General features: G+C 41.0%; 1 protein-coding gene across 3 annotated transcripts in view; it reads left to right on the forward strand.

Annotated features, from left to right (window-relative positions):
- The first annotated feature begins 3,933 nt into the window (after nt 1-3,933).
- PRPSAP1 (phosphoribosyl pyrophosphate synthetase associated protein 1) overlaps nt 3,934-22,540 on the forward strand; it is a 33,635-nt gene continuing 15,028 nt past the window's right edge. For 2 of the 3 annotated variants that reach the window (XM_063293028.1, XM_063293026.1), the window contains exons 1-6: nt 3,934-5,090; nt 12,523-12,575; nt 15,440-15,506; nt 17,350-17,522; nt 19,803-19,918; nt 21,610-21,665. In XM_063293028.1, coding sequence (XP_063149098.1) covers nt 4,927-5,090; nt 12,523-12,575; nt 15,440-15,506; nt 17,350-17,522; nt 19,803-19,918; nt 21,610-21,665 — 629 coding nt within the window. In that variant the 5' untranslated portion in view covers nt 3,934-4,926. The remainder of the gene's footprint in view (nt 5,091-12,522; nt 12,576-15,439; nt 15,507-17,349; nt 17,523-19,802; nt 19,919-21,609; nt 21,666-22,540) is intronic. The other variant, XM_063293027.1, reaches the window with a different exon arrangement.

Genomic DNA, 22,540 nt, shown 5'->3' on the forward strand with positions numbered 1-22,540 from the left:
TTAATTAACAATCCCATCACAACCCAGGAAATTATAGAGGCAATTAGAAAATTGAAAACAGGCAAAGTTCCAGGTCCAGATGGATTTTCAGCAGGTTATTATAAATATTTTCAAGATCAAATTTTGTTACCACTTAAAGATTTAATGAATGCAATTCTGTTAGGAAATCCAATACCAAAATCTTGGTCAGAGGCAAATATCATACTAATCCCAAAAGAAAAACAAGACCCGTCACTATGTAAAAATTATAGACTTATTTCGTTATTAAAAATGACTATCAAATATTTACTTTAATTCTAACTGAAAGACTAAAAACAATACTTCAAGAAATAATTATGACCAAAATGGTTTTTTACCCCAAAGATATATAAAAAACAATATAAGGACGGTTTTAAATATAATAGATCATGCCCAATTTCATAATGAAAAACAGATTACGTTGTTATTTTTAGATGCTGAAAAAGTTTTTGACAACCTAAATTGGAATTTTATGCTTAAGACTTTAGAATTGATGGATTTTGGTGATATATTTATAAAAGCAATAAAATCAATTTATACATTTCAAAAAGCCAGAATTGTGATTAACGAAGAGATAACACAAGAATGTCAAATAGAAAAAAGAACAAGGCAAGGTTGTCCGCTATCTCTTTTATTATTTATATTGGTATTGGAGGTTCTAACAGAAGCTATCAGAAAGGATCATCGAATTGAAGGGATAAAGATTAAACAAGAAACATATAAATTAAGAGCCTTTGCGGATGATTTAGTTATCACTTTACAAAACCCATTAATATCAATTGATTACTTATTAAAGACACTACAAGAATATGGAGAATTAGCTGGTTTTAAAATAAATAATCAAAAAACGAAGATGATAAATTTAAACATGCCACAAAATAATCAGAATGTATTAGAAATTAAATCAGGATTTAATAGTGTTAAAAAAGTTAGATATCTAGGGATAGAGATTTCAGCCAAAACTAGTGATTTATTTCAAAATAATTATGTTGAAATATGGAAGGAAATTAAACAAGATTTATTGAGGTGGAAAAAATTAAACTTATCACTTATGGGACGAATCTCTGCAGTTAAGATGAATATTTTGCCGAAGATGCTATTTTTATTTCAAACCATTCCAATATTTATAACTGATAAAAAATTTAAATTATGGCAAAAAGATCTTTCAAAATTTATTTGGCAAGGGAAAAGACCAAGAATTAAATTCAAATTACTACAAGAGGATAAGGAAAGAGGCGGCTTGGGTCTTCCCGATTTCAGGTTATATTATGAGGCATGTGGTCTATTATAGTTAAAAGAATGGATTACCCTACAAGATTATAAATTACTAAATTTAGAAGGACATGATTTAAAATTTGGATGGCGCGGCTTCTTATGGTATAACAAATTGAAAGTAAATAAAACATTTAATAATCATTGTATTAGACGGTCCATTCTTAAAGTTTGGGAAAAATATAAATCTATTTTAACATCGACAATACCACTATGGATTTCCCCACAAGAAGCTTTTGTAAGGCGAGAAACAATAGGAAACCATAAGTGGCTAAAATATTCTGATTTAATAAAATTTCAAGGGACCAAATTTACAATGAAGACAAGAGAAGAACTGGAAAATGAAGGATATTCATGTCAATGGTTTACATATATTCAATTAAAAGAACAATTTAAAATAGATGCCAAAAGTTACAAATTTACAAAAAAACTATCTTGGTGGGATGAACAAATCTATGCTAATAATGACCACATGATCTCTAACACATATAAAATGCTATTACAAATGAGAATATTAAATGTACAAATTAAGCAATGTATGAACAAATGGGAGAAAAATTTTGGATACAATACTGAATACGATGTTTGGGAAAGAATGTGGACTAAGGGATTAAAATGTACATTAAATTATAATTTAATTTTTTTTTAATAAAATTATGTACATGTGGTATATTACTCCTAAAAAATATTGAAAATGTTTTGAAATACGTCAAATATCTGTTGGAAATGTAAAAACGAAATTGGAACTTTATACCATATGTGGTGCACCTGTAAAAAAGCAAAAAAAATTTGGTCATCTATACATAATATAATTTGTAAAATATTGGCAGTAAACATTGATAAATCACCGGAATTCTACTTATTGGGCTTTATGAACAAAGATTTGGAAAAAAACTATGGAAAACTTCTACTGTATTTGATTACTTGGGCCCAAATTACTTATGCCGCAAAGTGGAAAGAAGAATTAATCCCATCTGTGGAAGAATGGATACTTAAATCCCTAAACTTGGCACAAATGGCAAAACTAACGGACCAACTAAACGATAAAAATTTGGAAGACTTTCAAAAGGACTGGGCACCCTTTTTTAAATATGTGGAATGGACTCAAAAAGTTAATATGAACATATAGTATGTAAATAGCAAATTATTTTAATTATATAATCTCTTATTAGAATTAATGAAGGCAATTTAGAGAATTAAGGGAAAAAATACGCTAGGATATTAAGCTGTACCATCTAGAAAGTTGGAAACCCAAATCTTTCTATTTATTTATTTTTCATTTCATTTTTTTAATTTATATATATATATATATATATATACATACATACATACATACATACATATATTTCGTTTTCTCTCTTTTCTTTTTCTCCTCTTTTTTCCTTTTTCTTCTCTTTTTTGTATTGTAAGATATTGTTGTTTGTATGTAATTTTATGTTTATTTAAATAAATTAATAAAGATTAATTAAAAAAAAAGGATTGCAAGATCCGGATAACCACATGATGGCAGCAAAGTGATACAGAAAACTTTTTTTAATGCTAACCACCAGTCCGCATTTCTGCAGCCCTTGTAACTGCAGTCTTGGAGAGCTGCGAGCTTAAACAAAACACATCAAGCCCTCAAAACCTTTAGTACTTTCTCCCTAACTTACAATTATGGTTAAATTGCTTCCAGAACGATTTAGTTACGTGACAGCTCACGTGCCCTTTCTTGGGTGCCAAGCAATTTAGCCTCTCCGCCACCGCAAGCAATGGCAGTGCATGCGCAGGCCAGCTCGCCTAACGAAAAGAAACCGACAGCCTCACTGTTGAACAAATCTGCCCTTCCATACCCTTGCCAACGCCGCCCCCATATATTACATACGCCAGGACTATAGCCCCAGAGCCCATCAATAAGCCACTCTCCGCGCAGATTAGTAATATGGGAGTTGAAGTCCAACTTAACTGGAAGATCCCAATATGGACAGACTGCTATACAGATCCATCATGCGCATACACACATATCTATCATACATACATGCGCTGCTCAAGTTTCTAACAAATCGCCCTGCAGACACTTGGTCAGCTGCATTACTCCTCTAAAGCAAAGCTGCGGTAACCAAACGCTTTCCCCTACTACGACGCACCTCAAGCACGAAAGTTTAACTCCGCCCACTTCCGTTGCAACGACCATTATGTTCCTCTCGGAGGAGATTCCCGTTATCGTTGTTTAGCCCGCTAATACTGGCAGCCATCTTTATTGCTGGAAAGGAAACCTCCACGGTCTTAAAAAGGTGAATGAAATCGCCCGCTGAGCGGCTAACGTTTTAATTTTTAGAGGTCAATCCATCGAAGTCTGCTCGCGAGCTAAGGGGAAAGCGGTAGGTAGTTAGCGGCGGACCATTTCCACACTGCCCTCACTCAACATGAGGGCAGTGTGGAAACTGCCCTCACTCAACATACGAGCTAGGCCAGCAATCTTTCGAAGAGCTGAGACAAAATGGCCGCCGAGAGCAGGAGAGGGCGCTCTAGCGCGGCGTCTCTGTTCCTCTGAGCGTGCTGGCGGAGTTGAGTCCGAGTTGCGGGCTGAGAGCGAGCGGGCGGGCCCGAGAGAGTCGCTGGGAGGGAGGGGTCGGCACGTCCGCCTCAGTGACTTTTGGTCGGGAGCTGCCTCTACTTCTCCGAAGGCTTCTGTTCGACTCCTCCATCCTCCTCTCTTCTGCCGGGCGTCTCGTCCTATTGCTCTCGCCCGTCCCGCGTGTGTGTCGCCCCGCGCCTTCTCTCCTCGCCTTCCCACAGCTTCCCTCCGAAACCTGTCGGGACTTTGGTCCGCCTTTTAAACCCGTTCTTCTGCCTGCCCACCACCCCGTCCCAGGCTCCCTCTGTTTCGGGTGGGAAAGGGTTCTCCTTTCCTTTTGCCTCAGTCAGAATCGTGTCTCTGGGTCCTCTGAATCAGCTGCATAGGCTCCCTCCTCAGTTCCCCCTCCAGTCCCAGGAAGACGGCCGCCTTTCGCTTCTCAGTTTTCCGCTTCCCCATCTCGCCTTGCTTGGGGGTGTTCCTCCTTTCCCTCTTTCTCTTCCCCTCAGGTTCTCTCCCGGGAAGGTCCTATCCTGCCCTGCCTGCTTACCTGTAACTAACTTTCTCTGGGGCTGCCAGAGCCTCCCACTCCCCTCTCCGGAACTATTCCTTTTGTCTGGGGAAATTGGCTCTCCTCGTGTGTCTGTCTTCCCTTGTGTGGTATGTAGCCAAATTGCATTGCTTCATTGCTGGTTGCCTTCGCTGCCTCTCCACTGCAATCTTACTGAGGAACAGTCCTCTGTTTTATTTTTTATTTGCAGTAAATGTAAAATCTCCTTTCCTCTCTGACCGACTTCTACTCCACATTGTTGCTACTCAGTATATATCTGGCTGCTTGTTTTTAAGACTTCCTGACTCTTTAACACAAACATCCAGCCTTGATTCCATAGTTTTATATGTCTTGCTGAAGGACTTTCTGTTGCCTAATTTTTAGTTCTGCTGCTTCTTTGAATGTAACTTTTTCTGGTTACCATAATAATTGGATTGTGGGCAGTCTTTCCTAATCAGATTCTTTTTATCACCATCACTATCTTAGTGCAGTGTGGGTGATACTAGTATTTGGAGAACTAAAGAGGAGGATGCCAAGGAAACTGCTGTTACCTTATAAATCTGTGTTTTCTCACTCTCGAGTTCAGAGGGGGTTGCATGATTCTTTGGCAATGAATGCAGCCAGAAGTGGCTACCGGGTCTTCTCAGCAAATTCCACAGCAGCCTGCACAGAACTGGCCAAGAGGATCACTGAGTGAGTGTATTATAACTTTTAGCATTGCATTCCCTCATGTTTCTGTCTTGATGCCTTTTAGTCCTTGGCAGTTACTGTAAATGAATATAAACTGACAGGAATGCCCTTGGAGAAGGTAGGTTTACCAGTTTTTCAGTATAATTCATGAATGTGTGTTTATTTATTTATTTATTTATTTCCCCACCTTTATTATTTTTATAAATAACTCAAGGTGGCAAACATTCCTAATACTCCTTCCTCCTCCTATTTTCCCCACAACAACCACCCTGTGAGGCGGGTTGGGCTGAGAGAGAGGGACTGGCCCAAGGTTACCCATCTGGCTTTCATGCCTAAGGTGGGACCAGAACTCACAGTCTCCTGGTTTCTAGCCCAGCACCTTAACCATTAGACCAAACTGGCTCAAATTTAAGAATCTTACTGATTTGCATTTAAAGAAGCAAAGTCTTTTAACAATTGTTAAATTACAGCTGGTATTTTAAATATTTTAGATTGGACTTTAATAGTCAGTAAGCATTCATACTGTGATATTATAAATGATCTATATGCATTTCTTAGTTCCACTCATATGGCTGAGAAACAAAACCCTTTACTTTTTAATGTTAATAATCAATATGGCATTTTATATTATAGCTGGGCAATTTGAATATATTGTTTAACTGCTTTTTTACTTCGTATAATTTTCAGTGTTTAGGTTGTACTGTTGATAATTGTTTCCCCCCTGCAACCCCCATCCAATGGTTCAATGGCTGATTTTGATAGCCAACCAAAATCTGTACTTGCTGAGCTATGGCATGACAAAAATCCCCTTTACACCGTGCTCTGGGGCTGGGCTTTGCGCCGTGAAGAGCTTTGCGCTGTGGCTCAGGGGCTTCTTGTAGCTCCAGAGCTGCAGTGCGCCAAGAAGCCCTTGAGCCACAGGGTGTCAAGCAGTCCCAGAGCCATGCAGTTTTGGGGCTGCTTGCCCCCCTGCAAGGCAGGGTGCAGTGCAGCCAAAAGGGCAGAGATGGGAGGGAAATAGGCAGTTGGGAGAGTTTATTTTATTTATTTAATCAAATTTTATCACTGCCCTTCTCCCCCCACAAGGAGGGACTCTGGGTTAAGTGTTTATTTATTTATTTTATTTATCAAACTTTTATTACCGCCCATCTCCCCCCAAAAGGAGGGACTCTGGGCAGTTTACAAAAACAGAATTAAAATACAATATCAATATAAATATCATAATAAATATACAATAAGAGTAAAATATAAAATGTAGTAAAATTTCTATGGCTAAAAGTTGTATTTCAATCCGTGAGTAAAAATCGTCCTAGGGTGCTAGCCACCCTCACAAATGGCTATTCCCCAGCCTGCTCCAGGCATGATGACAAAGTTTTTAACTTTTTGCGGAAGTCCAGGAGTGAGGGGGCTTGTCTCACCTCTGGGGGAAGGATGTTCCATAGGGCGGGAGCTACTGCAAAGAGGGCCCATTTCCTGGACTCCGTCAGATGGAATTCCTTTACGGATGGGGTCCGTAAGATGCTCTCTTTGCATGACTGGGTGGGACGGGTCGATGTAATGGGGATGAGACGGTCCCTCAGGTAACCTGGCCCCATGCCATGTAGGGCTTTAAAGGTGATAACCAACACCATGAATTGGCTCCCAGTCTGCTTTCAGGGCCAGTGCAGCTTGCGTAGCAAAGGTGTTACATGTGCCCGGCTTGGGGCACTTAAAATTGCCTGCACAGCTGCATTCTGGACCAGTTGTAGCTTCTGGATATTCTTCAAAGGTAGCCCAGGTAAAGTGCATTGCAGTAGTCTATATGGGAGATGACCAGGGTATGAGTGACTGTTTGAAGGGCCTCTCAATCCAGGAAAGAGTATAACTGGAACACAACATGAAGTTGACCAAAGGCCCTCCTGGCCACAACTACTACCTGGTCTTTGAGCAGGAGTCGTGTGTCCAGGAGGACCCCCAGGTTATGCACTGGGTCTGTCTGGGGCAGTGCCACCCCATCCAGAACTAAAGATGACAATTTCCCGGATACCGAGGAGCCATTAATCCACAGCCACTGCGTCTTACCAGGGTTCAGCTGAAGCCTGTTGTTCCCCATCCAGGCCCCCACAGCCCCCAGGCACCTGGAGAGGGAGGTCACGGCATCACTTACTTCATGAGGGATGGAGATGTATAATTGAGTATCATCAGCGTACTGATGATACCTCATCCCATGGTGATGGATGATCTTGCCCAGAGGTTTCATGTAGATGTTAAAAAGGAGCGGAGAGAAAACCGAACCCTGTGGCACCCCACAGAGAGAGAGCTGCAGGCTCGATCTCTCACTCTCTATCAACACCGATTGGGACCGGCCCTGGAGGAAGGAGGTGAACCAGCGCAGAACTACACCACCCACCCCCAACTCCCTGAGCTGGCCCAAAATAATATTATGGTCAACAGTATCAAAAGCTGCTGAGAGGTCAAGAAGAGCCAGGATGGATGCACTACCCCCATCCTGCTCCTGCCAAAGATCAGTAAGTGCAACCAATGCCGTTTCCGTCCCATAACCGGGCCTGTAACCTGACTGGAAGGGGTTTAGATAATCCGTTTCATCCAGCATCCTCTGGAGCTGTAACACCACCACTTTCTCAACCACCTTTCCCAAAAAGGGGAGGTGGGAGACTGGATGAAAATTGTCCAAGATAGTAGGGTCCAGCAATGGTTTCTAGAGGAGGGGGCATACCAGCAGCTCCTTAAAGACCACTGAAACACCCCCTCAGAGATGTATTTACCGTTGTCTGGACCCAACCACACATCACCTCCCGAGCTGCCTTCACTAGCCAGGAAGGGCATGGGTCTAGCTGGCAATTGGTGGAATTTCCAGTCCGGAGGATCCTGTCCACTTCCTCAGGCCCAATAGGATCGAACTGTTCCCAGATAACTGGGTAAGACTGTTCCCCGGGTATCTCTCCAGACCCTCTCTCTTGCTTGGAGTCCAACGTGGAACGAATCCGAGTGATTTTATCCTGCAGATGCCCAGAAAACTCAGCATGGCCCTGTAGATGGAGTTCTGACTCCCCTTTCCCCAGAAGGGATCGAGTAATCTTAAACAGGGCCACTGGGCGGCATTCCACAGATGCAATAAGAGCGGAGAAATACTGATGTTTCACCACTCTTACTGCCACAAGGTAGGCCTTAACAGCGGCTCTAGCTTGTGTTTGGTTGGATTCGGTCTTTGTCTTCCTCCAGCGGCACTCCAGGCATCTCTTAATCCTCTTCAAAACCCTCAGCTCCTCCGTAAACCACGGAGAGTGTCGGGTTTGATGGGACAAGAGAGGCTGTGTGGGTGTGATCCTGTCCAAGGCTCCGGCCTTCTCTCTATTCCAGGCTGCAGGCAGGGCCTCCACTGGACCGTGCAGCAGCTGTTTGAGTATAACTCCCAGCTCCCTCTGAAACTGCACTGGGTCCATTAGTCACCGGGGGCAGACCGATCGAATAGGTCCTGCCTCCCTGCAGATGGGGGTGGCATAGGAGAATCTCAAGGTCACCAGGGCATGATCTGACCATGACAACGGGGAAAGATGTAACTCTCCCCTCAGATCACATTGCCACTGCTCCGATGAGAAAACTAAGTGATGTGAGGCCACTGTCTCGAGTTGGGCCCGAATAATCTGAGTCAGGCCCATGGCCATCATGGTGGCCATGAACTCACAGGCTGCCTCTGAAGCCCGTCCCTGGGATGGCAGATTGAAGTCCCCCAGTACCATAAGCCTGGGGAGCTCCACAGCCAACCCCAAGACAGCCTCCAGCAGTTCAGGCAGAGAAGTTGCTACGCAGCAGGGAGGCTGGTACAGCAGCAACACTCCCAACTGCTCTCGGGCACCCAACTTGAAGAACAGGGTCTCACAACCAACTACTTGTGGAGCAGGGCCCCTGAAGGCCACTAGAGACTCTCTGATGATAACTGCCACCCCTCTTCCCTTGCCCTGGCATCTCGGCTGGTGCCACACCTGAAACCCGACTGGGCACATCTCCAACAAAGCTACTCCTTCAGGGCCCAACCAGGTCTGCCCCCTCCTCTGTGATCAAGTCACATATGAGGGGGGCCTTGTTGTTGACTGACATGGCGTTAAGAAGCAACAGCTGGAGACTAGGGCCCCCATGAGTCTGTTGTCCAGGGCCTGGGTTTGAACATGGAGGGCCAGAATGCACCACAGGTAATAAACACCAGGGGCGCATTCACCGCAGATGGCTCACCCTCTGGCTCCTGCCATAACATCCCCGGCCCATCAATACCTCGATAACCCACCCCGCCCTACAACCCCCAGGGTCTCCTGGACCATTTGCCCCCAGTCCTGGACCTCAGAAATCCCTGGTTAAAGGTAGGGGTAGGGATCCCTCCATTCATTCATACCACCATACACACATTAATCAACCACAGGGCAATGGAAGGCCCCCCCAGCACACCAGCTTTGCTCTTGGTGCTATCAGGGCCCTACCACCGCCCACCCACTCATTGTGCCCCCCCAGACCTCTCTCACTGGTCGACAGGAGGGGCACTCCATACACGACTCCTCACCCCCGTCTCTCACACCTGGGAGGGAATCCCCAATCACCTTGGAGGGACCCTAATAATCCCCACTGTTTTTTCAGCAGGTTAGGGAGGGAAGACTGGACCTTAATTCTGGCTCTACAGTACCCGCCATCCAATTATTCCCAGACCCCCAGAGCCTAAGGGCCAACACCACTCAGGGGGGTCCTCCCCCAGCATCACCACCGACTCCAGGACCAGGAGGCCCCCAAAAAGTCCCCCAGAGCCACTGACCAGCAAAGGGGCCCAAGAAAAACTAGGGCCTGCTGCCACTGTCAGAGCCTCCACACGCTGAGGTCCGGTGTGTCCCTAGAGTTCATAGTGGTGCCGCCCGAGTCTATTGTTCCAAGGCTCGCCTCGCTACCAAGGCCGAGGTCCCACCAGCCCGCCAGGACCAGACCACTGCACTGGTCTGCCGTGCTGCTGGAATCTGCACCGAGGCCTGCCACACCTCCAAAAATCACCGCCAGGTCCCCTGCGCTGCCAAGGTTGTCTGCGCTGAACCAGTCCACGGTGAGCTGGTTCGCTATGCTGAACTGGGCCACCGCTCCAACGCTGGCCGAGGCCAATCCGCCACGCCAGAATCCACTTCACCGCTCAGGTCCAGGCCCACTGCTCCCAAGTCCGGGCTCACCACACTGCCAAGGCCAGTCCATCCTGAGGCTCACTGCACCTCCGAAAGTCCACTGCACTGCCAAGGCTGCTCCACTATGCCAGGGCTCGCCGCACCAGCAAAGTTTGCTGCTGCGCCCTTCTGCCAAGTTGTATTGCCCCAGCCCCAATTCATCCAGGAGGCTCCGGCAGAAGCTCCAATCACCGCCCTGGCAGTTCTGGCAGAAGGGCTCCGGGAAAGAGGCCGTTTTGCCCACAAGGTCTGCCGTCTCCTGCCACTCTGTCCAGGACATTCCGAAAACCAACCCATCAGGTATGGGGCAAAGACCCTCCAGTCTCCCCCTGCACAAAGCGGGAAGCTGGGAGGAGGGGGTCAAAAGATGTTGGGACAAACCCCCTTAGAGTGGCAGCCAACATCCGCTCATGGTCGCCATCTTGAAGTTGAAGGAGGGGCAGTTCCTTACCTTGGAAGAATCAAGGCTCAGGGCTGGCAGGGACCAAGCCTGGAATGGCTTGGATTGGGGTGGGTCCTCAGCTAATGACCAGTGGAATTTGGTTAATAATAGCAATGGGGAATGCTGGGATTGCTGTCGCTAAGCAATGCAGTCACGTGATGTCACACTTTACGACCGCATAGCTTAGCAGTGGAAATTCCAGTCCCAATTGTCATAATCAAGGACTACCTGTAGTGTGGAAACTTGCTAGCATTGGCTGGTCTTCAGTCAGTTTCCTGAACAGCTGATTAGGCAAGCTCACCAAAAGCTGTATTAGCATGCCCTTGAAAGATGATTCCTTTCCATGAAAAATATCAGACCTACCTCATCCAAGAATCTCTTTAGATCTATAACTGGAAACTGTAATTATGTCCATCTTGACTTAATACTGTTAAGTCTTGAAAAATTCTCAATGTAATAACATCAGAATAAAGCTAATTAGAAGTATTCGTATAATTTATAAGCCATTTCTGTCTGCTGCTAGCTTTACGTTTTTCCTTTTACTAAAAATGGCTTCTCCATACTCAAGTGCTCCAGCCTCGAACACTATAAGCTTCACTTGTGCCATATGATTAACCATCCCAAAATGTTACTGATTATAAGAAGGAAAGCCCCAGCCAATAAAAAGAATAGGGAGACCAAAGTTCTATCCAGTAGAACATATGCTATATATTGGACTTTTAGTGCACGCTGGTTCTCCACGCTGTATGCATTTTACGTTGATGATGTTGGAGTTGATTACTAGTTTCTAGTTCCTTCTTGTATGAAGCTTTGCAAGTAAAATGAAAGCAGATTTAAATTTAAATAATGTTGCAATTAAAAATAAGAACTGAACTACCACATACTACTTTTCTCTATATTTATGGCATTCTGCTCTTCAATATAAGTAATAATTTCCTCTAATAAAACCATTTTATGTAAATATTTGCAGGAAAAGAATTATCTCAGATTTATTCCCTAGGTGCAAGCGCAGAGCATCAAAAATAAATAAACCATACTTTCTGAACTCCCTCTAAAGTAATATGCATTGGACTCTGGAGGTTTTACCTTGCAGATTTAATATAATTAGAAATGAACGTTGTGTTGAAATAGGACTCCTCTGGCACAGAATCATTTCCTCCTATGACATACATAGTTGCTCTTCTTTTTTATTCTTAGAAAACTGTAAAGGTAATGTGTTAGACTGGTTCATCAATACAGGGTTCATACAACATCCAAACCCCACATTTTGGTGGCCATTAAGGAGGATTGTAAGATGGCTACTGAAATTTTACCTTTGTAAAATTACCTTTGCATAGCTATACATTTGTATAGCTTTATTATGATTTGTGTTTTAAATATTTTAAATAAATAAGTTTAATTTGATGTAAATATAAATTAGTGTTGGAGTATGGGGCAAAAGGATGTGATTCCTTTACACAGCAGTCCTAGCAAATCAGATCAGTGGCTAGGAATAATAATGAATATATGTTATCAAGGATCAGAGATAATACACCTCCAAATATCAGTTGTCTGGAAACACAAGTAGGGCAATGTTGTGTTTGTGGACTCCCGTAAGAATCTAGTTGCCACTGTTGGAGCAGGATGCTGGAAAAGAGAAGCTTTGTTTTGATTGAGCTTTGTACTTCTAATATTCACAGAGTACCATTAACATTTAATTTTTGTACAGAAATTAGTTTTACTGTTCTAAAATTTGCACAATGAACAGTTTCATATTATTAAGCTATTGTGCAGAACTTAAATCTTGCAAATCCCTCTCTTTTAGGCGTCTTGGTGCTGAACTTGGAAAATCTGTGGTGTATCAAGAAACCAATGGAGGTATGTCAGCAAAATAAAAATATGTGAGATAAAGCCTACATACAATCAGATAAAAATTTTAAAATGCTGTGGCATACTGTATGCAAGCTGATCCTGCCTGTTACATTTAGAAACTCACAAAAAGAAAAAGTACTTGGCCAGACCAATCTAGTCCACATGAGTAATAATAATAATTTATTAAATTTGTTGGCCATCCAACTCTCAGTGACTCTGGGCAGCTCACAACAATCAAACAAATTACAATAAAAACAATAAAACATAAAAGGTAAAGATGGAAGCGTGATGAAGCTGACTCTTCCTCACCAAAGGCCTGGGTGAAGAGCCAGGTCTTCACAGGTCTTCTAAATAACAGCAGAGTGGGGCCCATTCAGATCTCGGGTGGAACCTTTTTCCAGAGGGCAGGCGCGGCTAGGGAAAAAGGCGTGCTTCCAGGGTCCCAATAGGTGACATTGTTTAATTGGACAAACCTGGAGCACGCCAACCCTGCAGGATTGAATCGGATGGCAGATGTTCTGAGACACAGGCAGTCCCTCAAGTAACCAGGCCCTATGCCATGTAGAGCTTTATGGGTAACAACCAGCATCTTGAATCGTACCCAGAAGCAAATCGGCAATCAGTGCAGCTCACAAAGCAGAAGTGTTATATGGGTATACGGAGGCATGTCCATTACTGCTCACACTGCCCTATTCTGGACCAGCTGAAGTTTCCAGGTGCAATTCAAGGGCAGCCTCATGTACAGAATGTTGGAGTAGTCAAGTGACTGTGACCTCCGATCTAGGAAAGAGCGCAACTGGTGCACCAGATGGAGTTGTGCAAAGGCATTCCTGGCCACAGCTAACACCTGCTCTTCAAGCAGGAGCTGCAAATCCAGGAAGGCCCCCAGATTGTGTACCATCCTTGAAGGGGGAAGCACTACCCCATCCAAGATCAAAGATGGAATATCCCCAGATCTGGGTGGCCCAAACACCCACGGTAGGTATAAGCAAAACATCATACAAAAAATAACATACATGTTTGAAATCTGAAGATAGTTTCTTTCTTAAACCTATTCATTCTTTTCTGATTTTAAGATGGCCAATGAGATTAGTCCTTTTTTGGTTATCTTGTTGCTTCTACAACATTATGAAACAGAAATAACATTTCTATATTTCTATATCGATGGCTGGGTAACAATTGAACTAGATTCATTTCTGTGTGGTGAACTTCTTGTGCTGTCTTTATTCTTATAAAATCTACTGTAATAGGCTTTACAGTGTATTTCTTAAAAAGAAATCATATGTATATCCTCTGTTTTTCCAAGGATTCAAGGTTGTGTTCCCCACTCTTTTTATCCATGCAACAACCTTGTGAGATAAGTAGATCTTAGAGATAATGGACTTCATAACTGAATGCAGATAGGAATCTGTCTCTACAGTCCTGGAGTGGAACATGAATTTTTCTATATCTGAGTTGCTATACAGGTAGTCCTCGCTTAACGATCACAATTGGGACCGGCAACTCCGTCGCTGAGTTATGCAGTGATTAAGCAAGACATCATGTGACAGCGACTAACAATTTTATTGCTGGCTTCTCCATTGACTCTGCTTGTTGGAAGTTGAAGCATGCAAATGGTGATCACATAACCGTGGGACACTGCAACTGTCATAAATGTGAGGACCAGTCGTAAAGTTACTTTTTCAGCACATTTGTAATTTCGAATGGTCACTAAACAGGACAGTTGTTAAGTGAGGTCTACCTGTATCTGCTACTAGTATTTAAGATTCAAGTTAGCAGTATCAGAACTTTTAACTGAAGGTGTCTTGACACTAGAGCTGTGCAGAGCTCTAGATTTGAAGGGCGAAATGTGATTTGAAATGTGCATGTAGCACCTGTTGGGAACACTTAAAACAGTTGCATTTTTTCCTGGTCTTGTGCCCAGCTGCAGAAGCATGACGACTGTATGATGATGTTACTGTTGCTTATAAAAGTTGATAAATTGAGGAGAGATCAATACAGGAATTAAAAAACAGTGGAAATAACTGTAATGACTGCACCTGGAAGCAGTGAAGTATATAACGTGTGCAGTTTTACTTTAAGAAGCTGCCTGATGCATTATTTCTCTCCAAGCAATAATGGGAAGTCTTGTGAAAACAATTATGAATGTGATCAATGTGATACATCTTCTATTCAAAAGCCCTGCTTCATAAAATGAGGATACATTTATTATGACTAATAATTATGTATGCATGTGTGCATTTATTTATTTATTTATTTATACATACATACATACATACATATATTAGATTGGAACCTCCAGTAGCTCAAGGTGGTGTACTTAGCGTCCCCTCCTTCAGATTCCTCTTCAACAACCATTGGGGTAGATGGAGTAAAATAGAGTGACTGGCTCCAAATCACTGAATGAGCATCCATTGCTGCCAGTGGATTTGAACCTGGCTCTCCCTAATTCTAGTTCAACACCTTAACTGTTACACTGTTGGCTTTCAGAAGGGGAATCTATAGTAGAACTTAGCTGAAACAGCTAGAAAGAGCTGGGGAGTAGCTGGAGCTGAGGATAGACAAACAGAAATGCCTTGGCAGAGTGAATAGAATTTATGCATGCCACCATCTTCTTTCTAGCAAACTGAACTGCAACCTTATTTGTGGTGTAAAAAGCTTTGGTACTAAAATTAATATATAGATATTTTTTTAGATCCAAATGCCATAGATTTTCAATATCTGCTTAGGATAGGTTTGTAATGGAATCTTTTTTAACCCCATCCTGCCCATGTACTTCAGGTTACTAGTGCTGCTATTAGTATTTTTGAAGTAAAGACACCATTAGACAATCTTGCAAAGTTTGTTTAAATATCTGTGTTTCTCTACAGAAACAAGGGTTGAAATAAAAGAGTCAGTCCGAGGACAAGATGTGTTCATAATTCAGACAATTCCCAGGTGAGGTTTTTGTAGATTGTCCTTGAACAATTTTGTAGATTGTCCTTGAAGGTTAAAATGCAGATTCTTGGATAAATGAACTGTTCTGTTGAGTTTGTTGGTTCTGTGTGAGTTTTCTTCTACTTATTAACAAATGTAAACACTCTTCCAGCCCCATTACAATTTATCCTTGTTACTAATAATTACTGCTAGCTAATAATTATACTAGTTAAATTCTTCATCATTGTGGACCAAGACAACTTAGTTTGGCACTAAAAGTGATAATAATGTGAAACCTGATGAAATTCCCTAGTTTGTAACTCTGTGCACCAAGAGAGAGGTTCTTAGCTCTCTGGTCTTTTAAAGATTCTTGTTGGAGAGTGATTATTCTTTTAAAAGTCCCATCAAAGCTAAAAGCTGCCACAAATACTGGTTCCTACTTGATAATTATGGATTATACTTTAAAAGTGCAAACCAGAAGTTGTTAATGTAAGAAATATTGTCTGTGAAATTCACAGTTATATGTAACAGTCACCTTTCCATAGCTTTCAAGTGGGGTGATAATGGTAGTTTTAAGTAATTTTTGGCTGTTTTCTTCTTTATGAACAAAGCTTTCATATGTACAAAAGAGCATCATCAGCATGATGGAGGTAGAAGATGGAGGGTTATTTTCAAAGGGACATTTACATTGAAAAAGAGTAAAAGGGATTGGCTAAAATGGAAGCTGAATTACTGATACATTTTTGAGAACTAGAAGATTCCCAGGAGTGTCACATCTGATGATCAGGAAAAGTTTGGTCTTCAGGTGTGGCAGAATACAGAACAGACTGGTGGCTGAGGCCTCAGAGGAGGTTATATATTTGTTTTATTTTTATTTTCTTTTTTCTTCTTGGAGAGGATTTAGTATTAGCCAATATATGTCTCCAAGCAGGAGTAGTTGAAATGTAAGTATTTTTTAACCATCAAGACAGCATTGATATCAATTCTTCTTCTTTTTTTAGCACAAAGGTGGTTTTCAAATCTTTAGATCTTATCTGATTGCCAGAAAGACAAGAATATATTTGTCTTGGAATCTGTGAATGCTTCAAAAGATTTGGAAAGTGACCCACACATATTTTTGTACATAAAAAGTATGCCAGTGGCTGTTGTTTGTTTTGCAATTGTTTCCCATGTCACTTAAAAAAAACCAGAAGAAACTTTAACAGAAATTAAAGTCAATTGGGTAAGGGTACAGATAGGACAAGTCCAGGAACACATTGGTGCCTGCTAATACTACATGGTCTAGCTCTGTCCTGGGGTGTCCTCTTGATTCAAATGCACTATGTACAAGTTAAGTGTATAAATTAATTGAATTGTATACAAAATGTTAAATCCTAGAACATGGTTTCAAATCTTGCCTGGGTATGCATTGCAAAGGTTTGTTAATGATTTACAAACTATTTTTCTAAACTGCTTATCTCCTGTACTCATTTTTATATACAGGAATTTCTGACAGATTTCTATAGAACCACAGCTCTCTTGTGTACAAAGTTGGGAAAATGTCAAGTTAAGATAAGGAAGCCAACTAGTTTGTTGTGATGTTATTAAATGATTTTTAAAAATCTATTGTATTTGGATTGAAAATAGCTGAATTCATGTACCACACTGAATAATAATGTAGGGGGGTTGTTTATTTCAGTTTAATACAATATATGAACCCAGCTATTGTGATTTATAATCTGTGGTTTAGCTTTATGTATGAACTATTCAGCAAACCATGGTATAGTATAATGTGTAAAACTACAATAGATTTTGTCTTGGCAAAAGCTGCTATGGTAGGATTATGGGCAGAGGGATAACTGATTTATATTTTCATTCTTTTCAGAGATGTGAACACTGCGGTAATGGAATTGTTGATTATGGCTTATGCACTGAAGACATCCTGTGCCAAAACCATCATTGGTGTAATTCCATACTTCCCTTATAGCAAACAAAGCAAAATGCGGAAGAGAGGCTCAATAGTCTGTAAACTCCTTGCTTCCATGTTGGCTAAAGCAGGTAAATGGGCTAGTTAGAGGCAACATTGATTTTACTCCCCACAATTTGCCTTAGCAATGTTTGATGTGTCCCCAAAGATGGTGACAAGAATAACTTTTTGTAGAGTTTTGCCTTCTACTGTAAGAATAACGTTCTTTTCTGCAGAAAAGCTACCAGAACAACTATTTTTTTAAACAACTGATTTCTAATCCAAGCTTCAACAGATCACAACATCTTTCCTTAAACCATTACTGAAACCTTCTGCCAGATGCTAACTGTGTCTTTGGCTACATCGTGGAAGTAATGGGAAGATAAAAATAGGAGGCAAATAGCCTATAGTGGAAGTTTTTCAAGGAGAGAAGACAAGGAGGAGCAAATCACTAAAGCAGCATTGTGCCAACAGAATTCCCAAGCTCCATCCCTCTTGTACATGCTTCATGATGCTGTGTGCAGATGTGAAAGGAGTGAAGCTTACATTGCGATGGTGCAACATTGGTTTCATCATTTCGGCAAAAGTGCTGGATCCTGTGGATGCCTCTGCCTTTTTACCACTCTGAATTCCTTAGAAAGAAGAGATGAATAAGATATCAGCCAGGTATTTCAGAGTGTGTTGAGGCTGGAGCACCTGAGCATGACTTCTTAAGGTCACAGAGTTCAGAGAGAGAAAGGTTATTCAGGGCTTATTTATGTATTTATTTATGTATATTAACATTTTTAAATCGCCTTATAACCAAAACTGCTAGCATATTGAACCTTGGAGCTAATCCTGTCTGTTTTCTTAACTAAAGTGTTTTAAATAATCTATAAAAACATCTGCTCCAAGCAATGTTTGCCTTGTCCTTGTTATATGTTTTAAACTTTTAGTTAGAGTCAAAGTCTAATATGAGCCCATATTCTATGTACTGTCTCATGGCCCATGGCCATATTGTCTGAGAACTGTGAAATTTGCCATTCAGCATATTTGGAGAACAGTAATCAATTAATTGGGGAAAGTTATAATTTCTCATGCATTATTTTGTTCAAAAGTAATGTAAATCAAAGATAGAACTTAACTCTAATTCTGTTCCATTTGTTAATTTGGAGATGAGAATAACAGTGCTGGTATTTGACTTTTCTCTAAAGTTCAGAGGAGGTCAGTGTATAAAGAAATTGCGGTGACATAATTGATTTGGGCAAGTATCAGAGGCTGGATATAAATACAAGGAACAATGGAGAGAAATAGAAAGTGAAACCAAAAACTGAGCTGAGCAAGCTCCTCCAGTACTTAGAATCTGAGGAATACAGTCACAGTCTTCAAATTCCTAGCATTCTCTTGGCTAAGATCTACTCCTAACAAGTTATTATCCCATTGGAGAATATTTTAACAAAGTTCTCACGACAGGCTGTGTGGAGGCTAGGAAACAGACAGGAGAAATGTTAGATGTAGACAATGAAAAGGGAGAAGAGTTTATTTGTAGCTTGCTGCATCAATGGCAGCTCAGATTGCAAAAAGAAATGATTCAAAGCATTCAAAGAAATTCTGCCCTAACGAACTCATTAATAAATGAGGATTAGAAGTTTCTATCACAGATTCCAAGATTCAGTACTTTACCTCTAATCTTTGTGTTAAAAATATCTTACAGAAGTCTCTGTCATTTTTCCTTCCTTGTTTGTGCCCTGCTGTAATATTTCCTATAACTCTGTGTAAGAAAGGCAGGTGCACAAAATGCAAATGGTTCAGCTGTTTGTTTTATCAAAAATGCAAAAAGCTACTGGTGGTTATTCTGTTAGTGTATCATGAGAAAAATATCCTCCAAGTATCCACAATTAATTGAACTGGAGCTAGTTCAGTTCTTAATGATTTCACTAATTACTGAGATCTGCTTGCTTGGGACTAAGATCATTATTCCATTTTCTTTTTAAAAGTAATTGAAAAGCTTTGATTAAATATGCTTTATTTGCTTCTTTTAGTATGCATCTTCCTCTTTCCTGAAACAGTGAAGAATGTGTAATTCAGATTATATCAGACACCAGGAATACATTTTTAGTAAAAAAAATAAAAAAAGATTGTGGCATTTTTCTTCAATGATTAAAAGTGATTTTAAACATTAAAATGAGATTTCCTGCCTTGTGATTCAAATCCATCCTGATAGCAAGCATCTTGGTTTATTCCAGCTTGAATAATTAGATATCCATCTGGAATTATTGGAAGTTCTTGACTATGTGAGATTATTTAAATCTAAAAGTTTGTGTACTTTAATATGATTAATCTCACTTCACATTCAACCCCTTTAACAATGTTTTATGTTTGTTTGGTTTTAGGTTTAAGCCACATCATCACTATGGATCTCCATCAAAAAGAAATACAGGGTTTTTTTAGCTTTCCTGTTGATAACTTGAGAGCATCGCCTTTCTTGCTTCAGTATATACAGGAAGAGGTAAAGTGATTTTGATCTCTTAATGGTCATAACTCTTGTCCTATCAGAGGATAGTGTTCTCATATCTTGTATTATCTTGTACCTGAGGCAGTAAAAAGAATGAAAAACACATTTTTGAGTGCTGGGTATTGTTACACACGCTCCCCATGTTAGCCTATGGTCATTCGCTCGCACACATGCAGCCTGTTGAGGCATGTAGATTCTGCAGCCTCCCTTGCTTTCTACCTGGGTTTTCCAGATAGGTGTACCTAGAACATATGAGACCCGCAGCCCAGGCCAACAACTGGGAAATAATTAGGAACACACGGAAATCACTTTCAACCAAACACTGAGGCATGTCAAGTTCTGATGGAATAAATGGAGACCTAATGACTTCAAAATGGCAGCAAAACTTTACTGGTTAAATGTACATTTGCTCTCTCATACACACTCGTCCCCACTTACCCTTCTCAACTAGTCTGCCAGGCACTAACTAGGCAGACTGAAGGTCTGGATCCAGGATGACTCAGAGTGGGCAGGCTTCAGGAGCCCTTTATCCCCCCAAGCTCTTGCTTTGTTTGTTCCCAAGTGTGGTAGCTGTCAATGGGATGGGGGAGGCTGTGTGTTCAGCCCCAGGCCTCCCTCATCTGTCTGCTGGTAACATTCTCCCCTGATCCTTAGCCATTTGGTCCCTCCTTACCTACCTCCTGAAGGGATCCTTTTGACAAGATTCCTGGCTCTTGTCCTCTCTGCATGCATGCCTGCTCCATTTTCAGGTTATGGCATCTTCAGCTTAGTCTCACATTTTCACACAATCCAGACTCACACTCCCAATATATAATAGGGAATTCCCACCCCACACCCACATTTAGTCTACTTCTTGATGCATCCTTTAGTCAGTAAAGCAACAAAGAAAAATAATGGGAATTTTTAGGTATGAGATCAGTTAACAGAAGAAAGAAGAAGTTCTTGTTGCCTTCATCAGTAGTTACTAGAAATTGTGTAACACAGATATTACATGTTGGCTGTGTTCAGCCATAATGCTAAGGCAGATTTTTTTAAAAGCCGTGGTTTTCTGAATAAGCTGTATTGTTCTTGTCTGCACTTAATGTCTTAATTCAGAGTTGGAGTTTATTGTCTGACCAATGATGCCTGTTTTTATTTTATTTCATAAAATATTTCTATATTAAAAATATAAGATGCTTAGTAAAGTGGGGTGAAAATTTGGCCACTGCAGTATGATGTAGAAACCTGCATTGCTTGACCATGCAACACTCCCTTTCCAAAAGCGGTTGCCCTTTGTAGAATGTGGCTGGACCCAGATGCTGTGGAGCACAGTATTTGTGCAAAGATGCAGTGCAGTTCATAGAGCCTGAGGGCAGAGCCAGAGTGGATACGAGATGGGGATTCATAGTTAGCAGCTGCAGAGCTGGGATAATGCTGAGTTTAACCTTCCCTTCTTCCCCATGTTTCATTGGGGTGTGTGTGTGTGTGTCCGTCCCTAAACCAAGAACAGTTAAATCAAAAGCAAACGTCATTATTTTGTAGTAGTGCTTTCAGAACCTATTTAAAGATTACAGATAGTTTTCGGGAGTATGGTAGTCTATAAACAATTTTTTCCCGGTCATATTATAACAAACAATTACTTGTAAAACAATTGGTTTCAGAGCCAAACTGCTTTTAAATCAAAAACCTTTTCTCTTTTTTTTCAGATTCCTGATTATAGGAATGCAGTTATTGTAGCCAAGAGTCCTGATGCTGCTAAGAGGTAACTACATTTATTAAGATACGAATGCTAGATAGGAAGATGACAAAATATTATTTATTTATTTATCAAATTTTATCGCCACCCATCTCCCCCCCAAAGGAGGGACTCTGGGTGGTTTACAATAAAAACAGAGGTTTTTTATTAGGTATTAGGTAATATTAGGTATGCTTATTACATATTAATATAATAATAATAAAATATTATTAAAAATGAAAATAATAATAATAATAATAACTAATATTAATATAAAAATTAGGTGTGATTATTACAAAAATTCCTATCTGCAAAATTCAGCCTAGCAGGGCTGGACAGAGACCAAAACTTGAAGAGCAAAATGTGATTCAGAGCCTGTTTGGACACTGATGTAGCACCTGTGAGGAACCTATTAAAGCAGCTGTGCTTTTTCCTGGGATTGAAAGGCTGCTGCTTGTACAATCTCTGGAAAAAGATGCAAGTCTCCCTGAGAATCACTATGTACTCATCCACTCATATTCTCAAATTACATTTTTCTCTTCAGATTTGGATTTATGCATAGCCCTAGAAGATGGGTCTGCATGGAAATAACTATTTGGAACTTCCAACTTTTAGGGCATCGATCTCCAACTAATGCCCCCCCCCCCATGGATCCCTGCTAAGTGAAATTAAATGAATATATGTACCAAACCCCTTATAGGGTAGAGATTTTTAATTGAGATCACTAAGTGAAAAGCTTAGATTATCTTTTATACATAGGACAGTGGGCTAAATTAATAGCTAATAAAAGCTCCCTGGAAGCCAAATAAGACATTCTTCACAAATGAAAACACAAAGCTCTGTCATGCATCCATGAATGCTGGAAGGAAGGAACTTTGGTGGGTGGTTGTGGCATTGGAAGG

The sequence above is a fragment of the Candoia aspera genome, chromosome 2 (genome assembly GCF_035149785.1).
Source record: "Candoia aspera isolate rCanAsp1 chromosome 2, rCanAsp1.hap2, whole genome shotgun sequence".
NCBI lineage: Eukaryota > Metazoa > Chordata > Lepidosauria > Squamata > Boidae > Candoia > Candoia aspera.